General features: G+C 44.5%; 1 protein-coding gene across 4 annotated transcripts in view; it reads left to right on the top strand.

Annotated features, from left to right (window-relative positions):
- The window catches only part of LOC137365575 (glutamine-rich protein 2-like), a 236,765-nt gene that overhangs the window by 37,698 nt on the left and 180,328 nt on the right, over positions 1-18,739 (top strand). For all 4 annotated transcript variants that reach the window (XM_068027956.1, XM_068027955.1, XM_068027954.1 and 1 more), the window contains exons 3-6: positions 333-368; positions 4,472-4,561; positions 4,658-5,063; positions 6,611-6,660. In XM_068027956.1, the coding sequence (XP_067884057.1) occupies positions 333-368; positions 4,472-4,561; positions 4,658-5,063; positions 6,611-6,660 (582 nt within the window). The remainder of the gene's footprint in view (positions 1-332; positions 369-4,471; positions 4,562-4,657; positions 5,064-6,610; positions 6,661-18,739) is intronic.

The following is an 18,739-nucleotide window of genomic DNA, read 5'->3' as shown; positions in this document are numbered from 1 at the left end:
AACACCATTGTCGCCCTTCATCACTACTCAAGATTGAAGGAGCTCTTGTCTTTCCATGCTTTACCCCTCTGCACTGTGCCGATCACACTCAATTAAAATCTCAGCGCAACACTGAGTTCACACTGCCTCACTCTGTAGGGTATTGGGTATTATGGGCTGTGTTAGATGAATCTGGAATTATATTGTAATTGGAGAATGAAGTCCAAAGTGAAAGTTTAAGTCTTCTGAGAAAAGCCAAACTTACCAGTATGTTAATGTGATCTCTATGACATTGGGAAGCTCTGCTTCATGAACCTGTGCTCATTCACCTTTTTTTCTCTTGTGTGTTTCAGGTGTCGAATCACATAAGTTTGATAAATGAGCTACTGGTGAGGACAGCATTCATGCCTCAATATTCATTTCACATTCTTTTGTTCTATGTTCTTTATACTGAACAATCGATGATGTTTTCAGATATAAGAAGGAATTACAGGTTAAATACTGACAAATGTGCTTTTGTTTAATCCTTACAATTTCACAGCTTTTCTCACTCAAGTCGATGCCTCTGAATATGTTACAGGCAGACGACAACTATGAACAAGGAGCAGGAGGGAACTTTTTTAAATTCTTTCATTGGATGTGAGTGTCACTGGCAAGGCCAGCATTTGTTGCCCATCCCTAATTGCCCCTGAGAAGGTGGTGGTGAGCTGAAAGCTAGGGGCTGTAGGGTGTGGTGAACCCAGTGTAGCAATGTTTTCAGACATGAATCCCATTAATGTAGAGACAAGTAGCAGGAATTCGCAACATTATAAAGCCAATGATTGTAGGAAAGCATAGAATCATAGAATGATACAACAAAGAAGGAGGCCATTCAGCCCATTGTACCTGTGCCAGCTCATTGAAAGAGCTATCCAATTTGACCCACTCCCCTACTGTTTCCCCATAGCCTTACAAAAATTTATCCAGTTCCCTTTTGAAACTTATCTTTGGATCTGTTCCCATGTCCTTGATCGCCTGCCGTCCTGGCCCCCACCCCTGATCACTCAACTTGCATTTATATAGTGCCTTTAATGTAGTAAAACATCCCAAGGTGCTTCACAGGAGTGTAAATCAGACAAAAATGTTGACACTGAGCCACAGAAGATGATATTTGGACAGGTGAGGTACATTTTAAGAAGCATCTTAAATGAGGAAAGAGAGGCGGAGAGGTTTAGGAAGGGACTTATGGAGCTTGGGGCCCAGGCAGCTGAAGGCACAGCCACCAATGGTGGAGCAATTAAAATTTTGAATGCACAGGACGCTGGAATTAGAGGAGCACATATATCTTGGAGAACTGTAGTGATTATTTGACTCTGAATACTTGGTGTCCTCTTGATGCTTGTATCCATGATGCATTAAAAATGTTGCCTCTGTGCACAGTTCTTGCCAACTTTTTCCATTAGGAATCCCAGTGTCTGCATTTTATATCTGCCTGTGTAATCTTGTCATGCTGTAACTGCACCGTCACCAATGGCAGCACTGCAGCAGCATTACTGGCAGGATTATCAAAGTTTATCAAAGCTGTTTATATTGTAAATGTCTACGTGGAGCATGATAATCAAAATCTATCAAAAAAGGCAGAATGTATGAGTTTAATATTCGAGCTGGTTTATGGAGACATCCTCTAGCACAATTACTCTCCCAGCATCTAACCTTCACTTCACTTGAAGATTCTACTCTGTCGTGTAAGCAGTATCTTCATAGATTAACTACTAAAGTAAATACTGTAATAATATTGCATAAAAATAGCAGTAAATAGTTAGCTTTTGTTTTAAAAAATTGTGGATTTTAACTTGTATAAAAGTGATTTGCTGTGCTCACCTCTGAATCTCTGTGATTGCTGGAAATAGTGACATGTTGTCAAAGCTTTATGTCTTGCACTCATCAAGACAATCCACAAGAATACCAATGTAAGGGGAAGCAACAACTTTATACTGTAAGAGAAGAGACTGCTGATTTGTTGGCAAGTGAACTCTGATTGGTAGAGGCATTGCCATGGAGAATGCACCAGTTTATGATGACTGACAGTTAACTATCAAGCTTTGTTTGAAATTTAAACCAGGCAGCTTGACTCTGATTGGTCAAGGCATTTTGTTCAGCTGAAACAGGCGCAATGTGTGTACATGTTCTTTCTGTCTGCAAAGAGCAGGGCCCTGTGTGTTAATATATGTAGCTTCCAGTGCACCCAAATGCACTACACTGTGAGCCCTACTGATACTCTTAAATTGGTTGTCAGCGTAACTCTTAGCACAATGAGGAGTATTTAGCAAACATTGTCCAACTGCAGAATCGCATCTAATGTGGGACACTGTGTTTTGAGTTATGCAAACACGGGCTGGTTGGGTACGGCCTGTACCTCGCCCGTTGTGAACAGCAGAGGGGACATGTTTGATCAAATCCGCCAGTCTTTGGGACGTACGGTCTATATACCTAGCATCACACTGGCATTGAAATTCATATATCACATTACTCATTTGTGTGATAGGCAGGACGTCTTTTTGGCTTGTCGGCAGCATCCTGTTAGTGCCAGGGTAATCTGTGGTAGACTGGGCACTTTTCAGGGTAATGTATCCCAAAATTTGAGCAACAGGTGAAGCTAGCTGTTTCACGCTGCTGCTATGCAGTAGCAACACATGTGGTGTTTGCCACTAACAGGATGCTGCCGTTTAGCCAAAAAGACAAATGAGTAATGTGATCTATGAATTTCAGTGCCAGTGTGATGCTAGGTATATAGACCGTACATCCCAAAGACTGGCAGATCATATCAAACAACATCTCCCTTCCGCTGTTCACAACGGGCGAGGTACAGGCCGTACCCAACCAGCCCCTGTGATTGAATAACTCAAAACAGTGTCCCTCAATAGATGTGATTCCGAGATTGGACAACATTTGCTAAATAATCCTCCGTGTGCTAAGAATTACGCTGACAACAAATTTAAGATTGTCAGTAGGGCTCGCAGTTTGGCGCATTTGCGCACACTGGAAGCTACATATATTAATACACAGGGCCTTGTTCTTTGCAGACAGAAAGAACATGTACACACATTGTGCCTGTTTCAGCTGAACAAAATAAGTGACAACTATTCGCTAGTTCATTCCTCAGCAATGCCTTGACCAATTAGAGTCAAGCTACCTGGTTTAAATTTCAAACAAAGCTTGACAGTTAACTGTCAAATCACCATAAACCGGTGCATTCTCCATGGCAACGCATCTACCAATGAGAGTTCATTTGCCAACCAATCAGCACTGTCTTCTTATACAGTATAAAGTTATTTTCTCTTACATTGGTATTCTTGTGGATTGTCCTGATGAGTGCAAGATGAAAAGCTTCGACAACATGTCTTTATTTTCAGCAATACTCAAGTTCTGTCCGACCAAACAACTCTCTTTGTGATGTTTAGCTGGTTAATTTGTAGATGTACCTCAACATTGAGCCAGGTGAGTCTGCTAACTTTTAAATAGCAGGTAAGAAATACCTGATGTGCTAAATCAGAATGGTGTCTGATGCCACCAATTTTCAAATTTTTGTTCATCTCACACTTTACGCATTCACATGCCAATATTTTTTTTCATTTGTTCGTTTGATCTGAGCATCGCTGGCCAGGCCAGCATTTATTGCCCATCCCTTATTGCCCTTGAGAAGGTCGTGGTGAGCTGCCTTCTTGAACTGTGGCAATCCTTGGCGTACACCCACAATGCTGTAGTGGGGTGGGGGGAGTTCCAGAATTTTGTCCTAGCAGTGATGAAGGAATTACATAGGATATATGGCACATAAACAGGGCATTTGGCCCAACTAGTCCATGCTGGCGTTTATACACCACTCAAGTCTCCTCCCGTATTTGCTCATCTAACTCAGCATAACCCTCTATTCTCCTCTCCCTCCTGCTTATCTATCCTCCCCTTAAAAGCATCTATACTATTCACTTCAACCACTCCTCATGGAGGTGAGTTCCACATTCTCACCATTCTCTTGGTAAAGGAACAGCGATATATTTCCAAATCAGGATGTTGTGTGGCTCGGAGTTGGTGGTGTTCCCATGTGTCTGCTGCCCTTGTCCTAGGTGGTAGAGGTTGCAGGTTTTAAAGGTGCTGTCGAAGGAGCCTTGGTGAGTTGGATTTCAGATTTCTGTAAAGCTAGGGGAAAAGGAGCTGAGATCATTGGGACATATTGACTTCTCTGAAAGGGCGCAGGATTCCTATGGGAAAAAAGGGTGCAATACTACAGCACTGTCAAATCGTTCATGATTTCCCATAGGCCCCACCCCTGGATCTCATCTCTGTGTTTTTCACACCTTGCACACATGTTAAATTCATGGTAATTTAAAGAGATGCAGGTGAAAGGAGATAATTTGGAATGTAGTAATGTGTTTGGTTAAGATGGCAAGGGTAGTAATGATAGATATTGACTAATTCACTTGTATAAAACTGAATTATTATTCTATATTGTCTTTAGAATAAAACTCCTGAGCAATTACAGCAGTTTGTCAGTTGGAAGATTCTCCATAACACTCTCGTGGATCCCCTGGATGATTCTGCACATGATGTAAAAGAAAAGTGTTTCAGTTTTCTTTTAAAGTTCTCTCTGCTGGTTAAAGATGACTTATTTCTGAAACATTTTTGTTCTGTTCATTTTGAGCAGGTTACATTATCTCCAACAACCCAAGTTCCTGTCAATACTGTCCAGGCACCAAGTGTTGAGGCCAAGGCTCCAGTTGGCCCAATGCAGGCATCAGATATCAATGTTGAAACTTCAGGTAAAATTGCTCTGCCCCAAGAGACAGGCAGCAAAGTGCAGACTCCCTCCAGGATACATGAACCTTCGCCTGCCACATTTTCAGCTGAAGCACATTCAACTGAAAAACTTGAGCCTTTGGGAAAACTTGAGGTTGAACTGATGGAAACAACCTCATTTGTGGTCTCTGATGGTGAAGCTCAGATGCATCCAGATGCTGTGTTAGCTCTTCAACGTATTCGACATACATCTGACAGCCAACCTGCTTTAATTCAGCGGATATCTGCTCTTGAAAAAGCCTTATCAGAATTAGGTGAGTTTTAGAGCAGATCACAGTTCCAGAGTCCACCTTGTCTTTTTCACCTGGGAATAGAGTAATGGAGTGATTAAGGGCTGTATGTAATCTTTCAGAATGGTGATGCAAAATGCTGGAAATTTGTCGATTGGTGTCCAGCCTCCCTTCCTCATTCACTCCCCTGCCTTGGCTCTGCTGTTTTGGGGTGATACTGGGTGACAACCACCTTTTGGTCATTTCCACATGGTCCCACTGTAAATAGGCTTATGTACCCTTAGGTTACATGGTGTGTGCTGAGCTGGGACCCAGGAATGGGGACTAGGGAATAAAGCAAACGGAAAAAGATTATTGTACATTTTCCGAATATCATTTGTACATCCTAGTAGACCAGATTTGTAAACATGACATTATTCAGGTAATCAATTTGATGAATTCATTTTTAAGGCTTTTTGTGTTGGGCATTTGATTATCTCCATTCCTATTGCCATTTCAAAGGGATAAAAGATTCTTTCTTCATTCAGAACACTGGCATCTGCCTTTACCCTCGATATTTTCATCAGGCTGATCATTAGTCCAGAGCTATTGGAGATTTTCCCCAGACACTGCACCAAAATGTTCTTTCTCTTGGATGTTGCACTCTTCAAGGTTGATGTCCTCCCACCTCTGCCCAATCTCAATAATATTATTGAGACAGTCCGGTGTGAAGCTCCAGTTAAGTGCGAGTCACTAGTTAAAGACCAACAATCACCACATACCAAGGGGAAAGTTGCAAAGTTCAAAGCATTTTTAAGAGTTTGGGGAAAGGGGTTTGTGTTCAGTGAAGAGACTGCCCCCTATCCTAGATATGTAAAAATGATTGTTATCCTGGTGGAACTAAACCTTAGGACAGAATGGCCACCCCTTAATAATTGGAAGATAAAAATATAAAATACATCATTGCCACGGCGCACTGTTTTAAAAAGAACGGTCTGCCTTTCTTCAGGCGAGGGGCTAGGATGACAGAATATCATTAAACATCCCAGACTATCATTTCCATTAATGCAGGGATACTATTTTTACCCTGTGGCTCTCCCTCACCAAGTCTGATCATATTGTATTGATGCCCTGATCATATAGCAATGCTGCCTTTTCATATCGCAATATTCCCCGTTTCCCCCCCACCCCTCAGCCATTTTGTGTAAGTTGTTGCTATATATCATTCTGTCTTTAGGACTGGTTGATGTGACCATGCCCATTAGGTCGTGTCCTTCTCGCTGTCTATTGCTTCATTTTAACTCAGAAGCAAAAGTGAGATGAAGAAAAACTTTTTCACACAGCGAGTGGTTAAGGTCTGGAATGTGTTGCCTGAGAACGTGGTGGAGGCAGGTTCAATTGAAGCATTCAAAAGGGAATTAGACAGTTATCTGAAAAGGAAGAATGTGCAGGGTTACGGGGAGAAGGCGGGGGAATGGGACTGAGGGAAATGTTCTTTCAGAGAGCTAGTGTGCACACGATGGGCCGAATGGCCTCCTTCTGCACTGTAACAATTCTGTGATAATTGTTTATTTCTGTTTAATCTGTTGCAGTGTCAGACCGTGAAGTGGAGAAGGGAACTGATGTTCAGCATGGTGTTAAGGTAGGTGAAGGTGTTATGAGAATGGTGTGAGGTTTGGTGTCTCACCTATTCAACATGATCCCATTTCAGTTTCGGTGGAAAGAATGTTCTACCATCATTTAGGTACCTGAAATGTTTTGTTTAAGAGTGGCGTGTGAGGTACATCCACAGTGCTGTTAGGAAGGGAGTTCCAGGATGTTGACCCAGTGACGGTTGTTACGACCGAGGTGGGAGGAGTGTACTGTTAATTCGGTCCCACTTCTCCACAGGTCACAGTATATCAATAAATTTTCCTACTTACCGAAACATCCAATTAGAAACTCTATTTGTCCCCAGAATAAAGCACACCAACCAGGTTTTGTTATAAAACCAAGTCTTAACCAATAATGAAGTAAATCTATATATGAATTGAGATATTAAAGCTCCTTATTTTCCCTCGCCCTCATGCACATACATCCAAAAACCGGTTAACTGGGGGGGGAAAAAAGGATTTTTGTTCACAGCTATTTCATAGGAACGTAAGGAATAATAAAACACTTATGCTGTCACAATCTGGAAGGGAGTTCTTTGGTTTGGTGAGGTGTCCCAAAGTCAAATAGTTGGATGCCACTCAGCCTTTCCCGGCGAGGTTGATGAACAGTCTGTGATGGGTAAGCATTCAAAGAATTTCAACAGCAGAAGGCTTCACATAAGGTCTTCCATCAGGTGTGCAGCAACAAGGATCTTCTTTGGTCTTACAGCAGCACTCTAGCAGTAAAAGGTTTCTTCCAATATTCTAGATTTTTTAAACCCAGGAGGTAACAGTACAGCTTGATGCAGGGATTCTTCAGAGACAGGAGGCAATAGGAATTTGCCACATTTGAAATACAGGGTTTCTTCTTGAGATACAGGATTCCTTTACAGAGAGGTAATCCTTTTTCTGGGTCTTCTTCTGATCTCCAGGCAGGTCAAAATCAAATTTCAAATGCCTGCATTTGGTCTAAACCCACAGATTATTTAAAGTTCCAAACTGAAACCAAAACCTTCCTGAAACAGGTCACATGCCCAGTCATAAATTTTCTCTTGTCATAACAGAGGGTAGCTCTGAGGTCAACCCCCTGCTGGTTTCCTTGATATTACCTGCATTCCAGTCCTTGTTTACCAGTTCAGCTTTAGTTGAACTTCCTTTCAAAACATCCATAAAGTTCAACTGTTTGCAGATATCTCAATGTCCACTGAAATCCTTTTCCAATTTTTAAAAACACAATCCTAAGATTTAATACAAACAAAATCCTCGTAACACAGCGAAGGAAGGGTGACATAGTTCCAAGTCAGGATGGTGTGTGATTTGGAGGGGAACTTGCAGGTGGTGGTGTTCCCATGCATCTGCTGCCCTTGTCCTTCTAGGTGGTAGAGGTCGTGTGTTTGGACAGTGTTGTCTAAGGAGCCTTGGTGCATTGCTGCAGTGCATCTTGTAGATGGTACACACTGCTGCCAATGTTTGTCTGTGGTGGAGGGAGTGAATGTTTGTAGATGGGGTGCCAATCAAGTGGGCTGCTTTGTCCTGGATGGTGTCGAGCTTCTTGAGTGTTGTTGGAGCTGCACCCATCCAGGCTAGTGTAGAGTATTCCATCACACTCCTGACTTGTGCCTTGTAGATGGTGGACAGGCTTTGGGGAGTCAGGTGAGTTACTCGCCTCAGGATTCCTAGCCTCTGACCTGCTCTTGTAGCCACGGTATTTATATGGCTACTCCAGTTCAGTTTCTGGTCAATGGTAACATCCAGGCTGTTGATAGTGGGGGATTCAGCGATGGTAATGCCATTGAACATCAAGGGGAGATGGTTGGATTCTCTCTTGTTGGAGAATGTCATTACCTGGCACTTGTGTGGCGCGAATGTTACTTACCACTTATCAGCCGAAGCCTGGATGTTGTCCAGGTCTTGCTGCATTTCTACACGGACTGCTTCAGTATCTGAGGAGTCGCGAATGGTGCTGAACATTGTGCAATCATTAGCGAACATCCCCACTTCTGACCTTATGATTGAAGGAAGGTCATTGATGAAGCAGCTGAAGATGGTTGGGCCTAGGACACTACCCTGAGGAACTCCTGCAGTGATGTCCTGGAGCTCAGATGATTGACCTCCAACAACCACAACCATCTTCCTTTGTGCTAGGTATGACTCCAACCAGTGGAAAATTTCCCCCTGATTTCCATTGATCCCAGTTTTGCTAGGGCTCCTTGATGCCATATTTGGTCAACTGCTGCCTTGATGTCAAGGGCAGTCACTCTCACCTCGCCTCTTGAGTTCAGCTCTTTTGTCCATGTTTGGCCCAAGGCTGTGATGAGGTCAGGAGCTGAGTGGCCCTGGCGGAACCCAAACTGAGCGTTACTGAGCAGGTTATTGCTAAGCAAGTTCTGCTTGATAACACTGTCCAGGGGAAAGCAGCAACAGCCAGGTCCATGGCACCAAGGTTGGCTCAACTGCACAGCAGGGGGGAGAAAGGAGTGGAAGAGCTATAGTAATAAGGGATTCTATCGTATGGGGTACAGATAGGCGTTTCTGTGGTCACAAACGTGACTCCAGGATGGTATGTTGCCTCCCTGGTGCTAGGGTCAAGGATGTCAGAGCGGCTGTAGGACATTCTGAAGGGGGAGGATGAACAGTCAGAGGTCGTGGTACACATTGATACCAACAACTTAGGTAGAAAAAGGGATGAGGTCCTGCAACAAGAACTTAGGGAGCAAGATAGTAGATTAAAAAGCAGGACCCCTAAGGTTGTAATCTCTGGATTACTCCCGGTGCCATGTGTTAGTGTGTTTAGAAATAGGAGGATAGAGCAAATGAATGTGTGGCTGAGGAGATGGTGCAGGAGGGAGGGATTTAGTTTCCTGGATCACTGGGTCTGTTTCAGGCAAAGGTTGGGACCTGTACAAGTTGCACCTGGACCGGAATGGGACAAGCATCCTTGCTGGGAAGTTTGCTAGTGCTGTTTAGGGGAGTTTAAACTAATTTGGCAGGGGGATGGGATACAGAGTGGAGGTACAGTAGGGGGTGATGTAGAACAGAAAGTGAGTCTGTCTGGAAGGCAGAGCAAATATAAACCTATTAAGGCACAAGTGAAAAATGCAAGGCTGGATTGCATTTATTTTAATGCAAGGAGTCTTACTAGTAAGGCAGATGAATTGAGGGCATTGATTAGCACATGAGATTATGATATTATTGCTCTCAGAGACATGGTTGAGGGAGGGACAGGACTGGCAGCTCAATATTCCAGGGTATAGAACCTTCAGGCGAGACAGGGGAGGGGTTAAAGAGGAGGCGGCATTGCACTGTTGATCAAGGAGTCAATTACTGCAGTCAGGAGGGATGATATCTTAGAAGGTTCCTCAAATGAGGCCATATGGGTAGAACTTAAAAACAAAAAGCGGGCAATCACTTGGCTGGGAGTGTACTACAGACCTCCAAACAATCAGGAAGAGATAGAGGAGCAGATATGTCGGCAAATCACAGAGATGTAAAAATAATAGGGTAATAATAGTAGAGGATTTCATCTACCCCAATATTAACTAGGGATAGTCTTCGTGCAAAAGGCTTAAAGTAGGCGGAATTCTTAAAATGCATACAGGAGAGCTTTTTGAGCTAGTACGTAGAAAGTCCTATAAGAGAAGGGGCAATACTGAACCTAATCCTAGGGAATGAAGGCGGACAAGTGGTAGAAGTGTCAGTGGGGGAGCATTTCGGGGATAGTGACCATAACTCTCAGATTTCAGGTAGTTATGGAAAAGGACAAAGATGGACCAGAAATAAAGGTACTGAATTGGGGGAAAGCCGATTTAAATATGATAAAACAGGATCTGGCCAAAGTGGACTGGGAACAGCTACTTGTAGGAAAGTCTATATCACATCAGTGGGAGTCATTCAAAGAGGAAATAGTGAAAGTCCAGAGTCAACATGTACCCGTTAAGGTGAAGGGTCGGACTAACAGGCCCAGGGAACCCTGGATGTCAAGGGATATAGAGGATTGGATCAGGAAAAAACAGGAGGCTTGTGGCAGATCCCGAGCGCTGAAAACAGCAGAGGCAGTAGAGGAATATAGAAAGTGTAGGGTGGTATTTAAAGTAATTAGGAGAGCGAAGAGGGGACATGAAAAAACACTGGTGGGCAAGATAAAGGAAAATCCTAAGGCATTTTATATGTATATTAAGGGTAAGAGGATAACCAGGGAAAGAGTAGGGCCCATTAGAGACCAATGTGGCAATTTGTGTGTGGAGCCGGAGGACATAGGTGAGGTTTTAAATGATTACTTTTCATCTGTGTCCACTATGGAGAAGGACGATGTAGGTGTAGAGATCAGAGAGGGGGATTGTGATATACTTGAACATATTAACATTGAAAGGGAGGAAGTATTAGCTGTTTTAGCGGGCTTAAAAGTGGATAAATCCCCAGGCCCAGATGATTGTATCCCAGGCTGTTAGGTCTATATGGACTTCAGTAAAGCCTTTCACAAGGTTCCTCATGGCAGACTGATACAAAAGGTGAAGTCACATGGGATCAGAGGGGAGCTGGCAAGATGGATGCAGAACTGGCTCAGTCATAGAAGACAGAGGGTAGCAGTGGATGGGTGTTTTTCTGAATGGAGGGATGTGACTAGTGGTGTTCCGCAGGGATCAGTGCTGGGACCTTTGCTGTTTGTGGTATATATAAATGATTTGGAGGAAAATGTAGCTGGTCTGATTAGTAAGTTTGTGGACGACACAGAGGTTGGTGGAGTTGCGGATAGTGATGAGGATTGTCAGAGGATACAGCTGGATATAGATCGGTTGGAGACTTGGGCGGAGAAATGGCAAGATGGAGTTTAATTCGGACAAATGTGAGGTAATGCATTTTGGAAGGTCTAATGCAGGTGGGAAGTATACAGTAAATGGCAGAACCCTTAGGAGTATTGACAGGCAGAGAGATCTGGGCGTACAGGTCCACAGGTCACTGAAAGTGGCAACGCAGGTGGATAAGGTGGTCAAGAAGGCATTACAGCATGCTTGCCTTCATCGGTCGGGGCATAGAGTATAAAAATAGGCAAGTCATGCTGCATCTGTACAGAACTTTAGTTAGGCCACACTTAGAATATTGCGTGCAATTCTGGTCGCCACACTACCAGAAGGACATGGAGGCTTTGGAGAGGGTACAGAAGAGGTTTACCAGGATGTTGCCTGGTCTGGAGGGTATTAGCTATGAGGAGAGGCTGGATAAACTCGGATTGTTTTCACTGGAACGACGGAGGTGGAGGGGCGACATGATAGACGTTTACAAAGTTATGAGTGGCATGGACAGAGTGGATAGTCAGAAGCTTTTTCCCAGGGTGGAAGAGTCAGTTACTAGGGGACATAGGTTTAAGGTGAGAGGGGCAAAGTTTAGAGGGGATGTGCGAGGCAAGTTCTTTCCACAGAGGGTGGTGAATGCCTGGAACTTGTTGCTGGGGAAGGTGGTGGAAGCAGGTACCATAGAGACATTTAAGAGGCATCTTGACAAATAAATGAATAGGATGGGAATAGAGGGATACGGACCCCCGAGGTGCAGAAGGTTTTAGTTTCGGCAGGCATCAAGATCGGCGCAGGCTTGGAGGGCCGAATGACATGTTCCTGTGCTGTACTGTTCTTTGTTCTTTGTTCGTTCTTTGTGACCAGATGTGTTGATGAGGGTAAAGCAGTTGATGTAGTCTACATGGACTTCAGTAAGGCTTTTGATAAGGTCCCGCATGGGAGATTGGTTAAGAAGGTAAGAGCCCATGGGATCCAGGGCAATTTGGCAAATTGGATCCAAAATTGGCTTAGTGGCAGGAGGCAGAGTGTAATGGTCGAGGGCTGTCTTTGCGAGTGGAAGCCTGTGACCAGTGGTGTACCACAGGGATCGGTGCTGGGACCCTTGCTGTTTTTACTGTACATTCATGATTTAGACGTGAATATAGGAGGTATGATCAGTAAGTTTGCAGATGACACGAAAATTGGTGGTGCTGTAAATAGTGAGGAGGAAATCCTTAGATTACAGGACGATATAGATGGGCGGAGCAGTGGCAAATGGAATTTAATCTTGAGAAGTGTGAGGTGATGCATTTTGGGAGGACTAACAAGGCAAGGGAATATACAATGGATGGTAGGACCCTAGGAAGTACAGAAGGTGAGCGGGACCTTGGGGTGCTTGTCCATAGATCACTGAAGGCAACAGCACAGGTAGATAAGGTGGTTCGGAAGGCATATGGGATACTTTCCTTTATTAGCCGAGGCATAGAATATAAGAGCAGGGAGGTTAAGATGGAGCTGTATAAAATGCTAGTTAGGCCACAGCTGGAGTACTGTGTACAGTTCTGGACACCACACTATAGGAAGGATGTGATTGCACTGGAGAGGGTGCAGTGGAGATTCACCAGGATGTTGCCTGGGCTGGAACATTTCAGCTATGAAGAGAGACTGAAAAGGCTAGGGTTGTTTTCCTTCGAGCAGAGAAGGCTGAGGGGAGACATGATTGAGGTATACAAAATTATGAGGGGCATTGATAGGTGAGATAGGAAGAAACTTTTTCCCTTAGCAGAGGGGTCAATAACCAGGGGGCATAGATTTAGGGTAAGGGGCAGGAGGCTTAGAGGGGATTTGAGGAAAAACCTTTTCACCCAGCAGGTGGTTGGAATCTGGAACACACTGGCTGAAGAGGTGGAGGCAGGAACAACATTTAAGAAGTTATTTAGATAAGCACTTGAAACACCACAGCATACAAGGCTACAGGCCAAGTGCAGGAATATGGGATTATAATAGTTGGGTGCTGGATGGCCAGCACAGACACAATGGGCTGAAGGGCCTGTTTCTGTGCTGTATGACTCTAACTTCAAAAGGACATAGACCAGTTGGTGGAATGGGCAGACAGGTGACAGATGAGGTTCAATGCAGAGAAATGTGAAGTGATTCATTTTGATAGGAAGAACATGGAGAGACAATATAGAATAAAGGGTACAATTCTAAAGGGGGTGCAGGAGCAGAGGGACCTGGGTGTATATGTGCATAAATCATTGAAGGTGGCAGGACAGGTTGAGAGAGCGGTTAATAAAGCATACAGTATCCTGGGCTTTATTAACAGGGGCAGAGAGTACAAGAGCAAGGAAGTTATGTTGAACTTGTATAAAACACTAGTTCGTCCTCAGCTGGAATATTGTGTTCAGTTCTGGACACCGCACTTGAGGAAAGACGTGAGGACATTGGAGAGAGTACAGAAAAGATTCAGGAGAATGTTTCCAGGGATGAGGAATTTCAGTTATGAAGATAGATTGGAGAAGTTAGGACTGTTTTCCTTGGAGAAGAGAAGGCTGAGAGGTGATTTGATAGAGGTATTCAAAATCATGAGGGGTCTGGACAGAGTAGATAGAGAGAAACTGTTCCCACTTGTGAAAGGATCGAGAATGAGAGGGCACAGATTTAAAGTATTTGGTAAGAGAAGTAAAAGTGACATGAGGAAAAACTTTTTCACACAGCGAGTGGTTAAGGTCTGGAATGCACTGCCCGAGAACGTGGTGGAGGCAGGTTCAATTGAAGCATTCAAAAGGGAATTAGACCATTATGAAAAGGAAGAATGTGCAGGGTTATGGGAAGAAGGCAGGGGAATGGAACTGAGTGAATTGCTCTTTCAGAGAGCCAGTGTGGGCACGATGGGCCGAATGGCCTCCTTCTGCACTGTAACGATTCTGTGATTCTGTAATGTTACTTGTCGAGGTACTAGCTGAAGGCTGGACAGATGGGGGGACCAGCTCGAGAGAGAGACATAGAGAACGAGCCTCCTCTCACTGAGATCACTCATGGTCCTGCAGGAATGCCCACCACACTCGATCTGCCCCCTCAAAGAATTTGTCAGATGCCAGTGAAACCAGCTGTGCCAGCCAATGCCTGCTTGGGCCGTCTCCCGCTAAGCCAGTGCATCTCAGAACACTCTGCCCAGGAGTGCAACAGGACCTCCATTCTGTGAGGTCCTCACTGAACAACCACCACACCTGTCCCCCGCCCCCGCCCCCCCACCCGCCCCCACTCAGAGCCTGTCTGCCCACCCCCCACTCAGAGTACTCGGATGGAGCATTAGGTTAGGGCATGTGAGATGCACACCTTCCAGGCAAGATAATAGAAACACTTTGACATGTAAAGATCATGTCATAAATAAACCACATTTTATTGCATTGTGCAGACGTTTTTTGTTGGAGGGGCATGTTAAGGTAGGCTGATGTAACACGGCAGAAAATTACAGTAAATGGAAAGGTTTTTAGAAAACTACAGCTTGTTTCATTCATTAGCAGAAGATGTGCAGGGGCTGAAAGTGGGTGCCTGCAGCATCCATTTTTGAAGCTACATTTTGGTTTCCTCCATTTCCTTCTTGCTTTTCAAATTGGAAAGTAATGGAACAAGCAGAAGACCATTGATGATTGCCTTGCTGCTCCTTTGCTGATAGATTGTTGCACTATCTGAGAGGCCAACACTGAGAGATCTTTGTTTCAGCGTGCCCCATGCTTTGTTTACTGTGATACTGGTTGGAGCATGTACCTCATTAGATCTCTGGTATTTCACAATGGGGTCAGCAGTCTAGTCTGCAGTAGATAGTCTTGGTCTCTTAGCAACTGTCTACCCAGTCAGACACTGTGAACCTTGTGATAAAGCAGACAAATTGGACTACTGCATAATGAAGGCATTGGCATCATGATCATTCACAGGCAGGAACAGAGGAATCGCAAGACAGGATGAGATCAGGGTTCATTGAGTGCAGCTGATACCATCCTGGTAGTCACATGATGCACAATAATGGAGTTTTTGACTTATCACAGTAATCAGTCTCTTGTTAAGACCAAAGCAGGAGGAGTGCATTGTCTTTTCTAGTCCCACTGCTGCACAGGTCACTATTTAAATGTTTACCCAGATACTGATGCAATCAATCATATACTGTTTATCCCTGAATAATATACACCAACCAGGTTTCTTATAATAAAGAATTAGAATTAGAATTAGAACATTACAGCGCAGTACAGGCCCTTCGGCCCTCGATGTTGCGCCGACCTGTGAATCCATCTGACCTACACTATTCCATTTTCATCCATATGTCTATCCAATGACCACTTAAATGCCTTTAAAGTTGGCGAATCTACTACTGCTGCAGGCAGGGCGTTCCACGCCCCTACTACTCTCTGAGTAAAGAAACTACCTCTGACATCTGTCCTATATCTATCACCCCTCAACTTAAAGCTATGTCCCCTCGTGTTTGCCATCACCATCAGAGGAAAAAGACTCTCATTATCCACCCTATCTAACCCTCTGATTATCTTATATGTCTCTATTAAGTCACCTCTCCTCCTCCTTCTCTCCAACGAAAACAACCTCAAGTCCCTCAGCCTTTCCTCGTAAGACCTTCCCTCCATACCAGGCAACATCCTAGTAAATCTCCTCTGCACCCTTTCCATAGTTTCCACATCCTTCCTATAATGCGGTGACCAGAACTGCACGCAATACTCCAGGTGCGGTCTCACCAGAGTTTTGTACAGCTGCAGCATGACCTCGTGGCTCCGACACTCGACCCCCCTACTAATAAAAGCTAACACACCATATGCCTTCTTAACAGCCCTATTAACCTGGTTAGCAACCTTCAGGGATTTATGCACCTGGACACCAAGATCTCTCTGTTCATCTACACTACCAAGAATCTTCCCATTAGCCCAGTACTCTGCATTCCTGTTACTCCTTCCAAAGTGAATCACCTCACACTTTTCCGCATTAAACTCCATTTGCCATCTCTCAGCCCAGCTCTGCAGCCTATCTATGTCCCTCTGTACCCTACAACATCCTTCGGCACTATCCACAACTCCACCGACCTTAGTGTCATCCGCAAATTTACTAACCCACCCTTCTACACCCTCTTCCAGGTCATTTATAAATATGACAAACAGCAGTGGCCCCAAAACAGTTCCTTGCGGTACACCACTAGTAACTAAACTCCAGGATGAACATTTGCCATCAACCACCACCCTCTGTCTTCTTTCAGCTAGCCAATTTCTGATCCAAAGCTCTAAATCACCTTCAACCCCATACTTCCGTATTTTCTGCAATAGCCTACCGTGGGGAACCTTATCAAACGCCTTACTGAAATCCATATACACCACATCCACTGCTTTACCCTCATCCACCTGTTTGGTCACCTTGTCAAAAAACTCAATAAGGTTTGTGAGGCACGACCTACCCGTCACAAAACCGTGCTGACTATCTCTAATGAACTTATTCTTTTCAAGATGATTATAAATCCTGTCTCTTATAACCTTTTCCAACATTTTACCCACAACCGAAGTAAGGCTCACAGGTCTATAATTACCAGGGCTGTCTCTACTCCCCTTCTTGAACAAGGGGACAACATTTGCTATCCTCCAGTCTTCCGGCACTATTCCTGTCGACAATGACGACATAAAGATCAAGGACAAAGGCTCTGCAATCTCCTCCCTAGCTTCCCAGAGAATCCTAGGATAAATCCCATCTGGCCCAGGGGACTTATCTATTTTCACACTTTCCAAAATTGCTAACACCTCCTCCTTGTGAACCTCAATCCCATCTAGCCTAGTAGCCTGAATCTCAGTATTCTCAACAACATTTTCTTTCTCTACTGTAAATACTGACGCAAAATATTCATTTAACGCTTCCCCTATCTCCTCTGATTCCACACACAACTTCCCACTACTATCCTTGATTGGCCCTAATCTAACTCTAGTCATTCTTTTATTCCTGATATACCTATAGAAAGCCTTAGGGTTTTCCCTGATCCGATCCGCCAATGACTTCTCGTGTCCTCTCCTCGCTCTTCTTAGCTCTCCCTTTAGATCCTTCCTGGCTAGCTTGTAGCTCTCAAGCGCCCTAACTGAGCTTTCACGTCTCATCCTAACATAAGCCGCCTTCTTCCTCTTGACAAGCGCTTCAACTTCTTTAGTAAACCACGGCTCCCTCGCACGACAACTTCCTCCCTGCCTCACAGGTACATACTTATCAAGGACACGCAGTAGCTGCTCCTTGAATAAGCTCCACATTTCGATTGTTCCCATCCCCTGCAGTTTCCTTCCCCATCCTACGCATCCTAAATCTTGCCTAATCGCATCATAATTTCCTTTCCCCCAGTTATAATTCTTGCCCTGCGGTATATACCTGTCCCTGCCCATCGCTAAGGTAAACCTAACCGAATTGTGATCACTATCACCAAAGTGCTCACCTACATCTAAATCTAACACCTGGCCGGGTTCATTTCCCAGTACCAAATCCAATGTGGCATTGCCCCTGGTTTGCCTGTCTACATACTGTGTCAGAAAACCCTCCTGCACACACTGGACAAAAACTGACCCATCTAAAGTACTCGAACTATAGTATTTCCAGTCGATATTTGGAAAGTTAAAGTCCCCCATAACAACTACCCTGTTACTCTCGCCCCTGTCGAGAATCATCTTCGCTATCCTTTCCTCTACATCTCTGGAACTATTCGGAGGTCTATAAAAGACTCCCAACAGGGTAACCTCACCTCTCCTGTTTCTAACCTCGGCCCATACTACCTCAGTAGACGAGTCCTCAAACGTCCTTTCTGTCGCTGTAATACTCTCCTTGATTAACAATGCCACACCCCCCCCCCCCCTATTTTACCATCTTCTCTGTTCTTACTGAAACATCTAAATCCCGGAATCTGCAACATCCATTCCTGCCCCTGCTCTACCCATGTCTCCGAAATGGCCACTACATCGAGATCCCAGGTACCAACCCATGCTGCAAGCTCACCCACCTTATTCCGGATGCTCCTGGCGTTGAAATAGACACACTTTAAACCAGGTTCTTGCTTGCCAGTGCCCTCTTGCGTCCTTGTAACCATATCCCTGACCTCACTACTCTCAACATCCTGTACACTGGCACTACAATTTAGGTTCCCATTCCCCTGCTGAATTAGTTTAAACCCCCCCCCGAAGAGCACTAGCAAACCTCCCCCCCAGGATATTGGTACCCCTCTGGTTCAGGTGAAGACCATCCTGTTTGTAGAGGTCCCACCTACCCCAGAAAGAGCCCCAATTATCCAGGAAACCAAAAC

This window comes from Heterodontus francisci, unplaced genomic scaffold (genome assembly GCF_036365525.1).
Source record: "Heterodontus francisci isolate sHetFra1 unplaced genomic scaffold, sHetFra1.hap1 HAP1_SCAFFOLD_405, whole genome shotgun sequence".
Lineage (NCBI taxonomy): Eukaryota > Metazoa > Chordata > Chondrichthyes > Heterodontiformes > Heterodontidae > Heterodontus > Heterodontus francisci.
The sequence above is the reverse complement of the archived record's forward strand: the minus strand, read 5'-3'. Positions and strand labels throughout refer to the sequence as shown.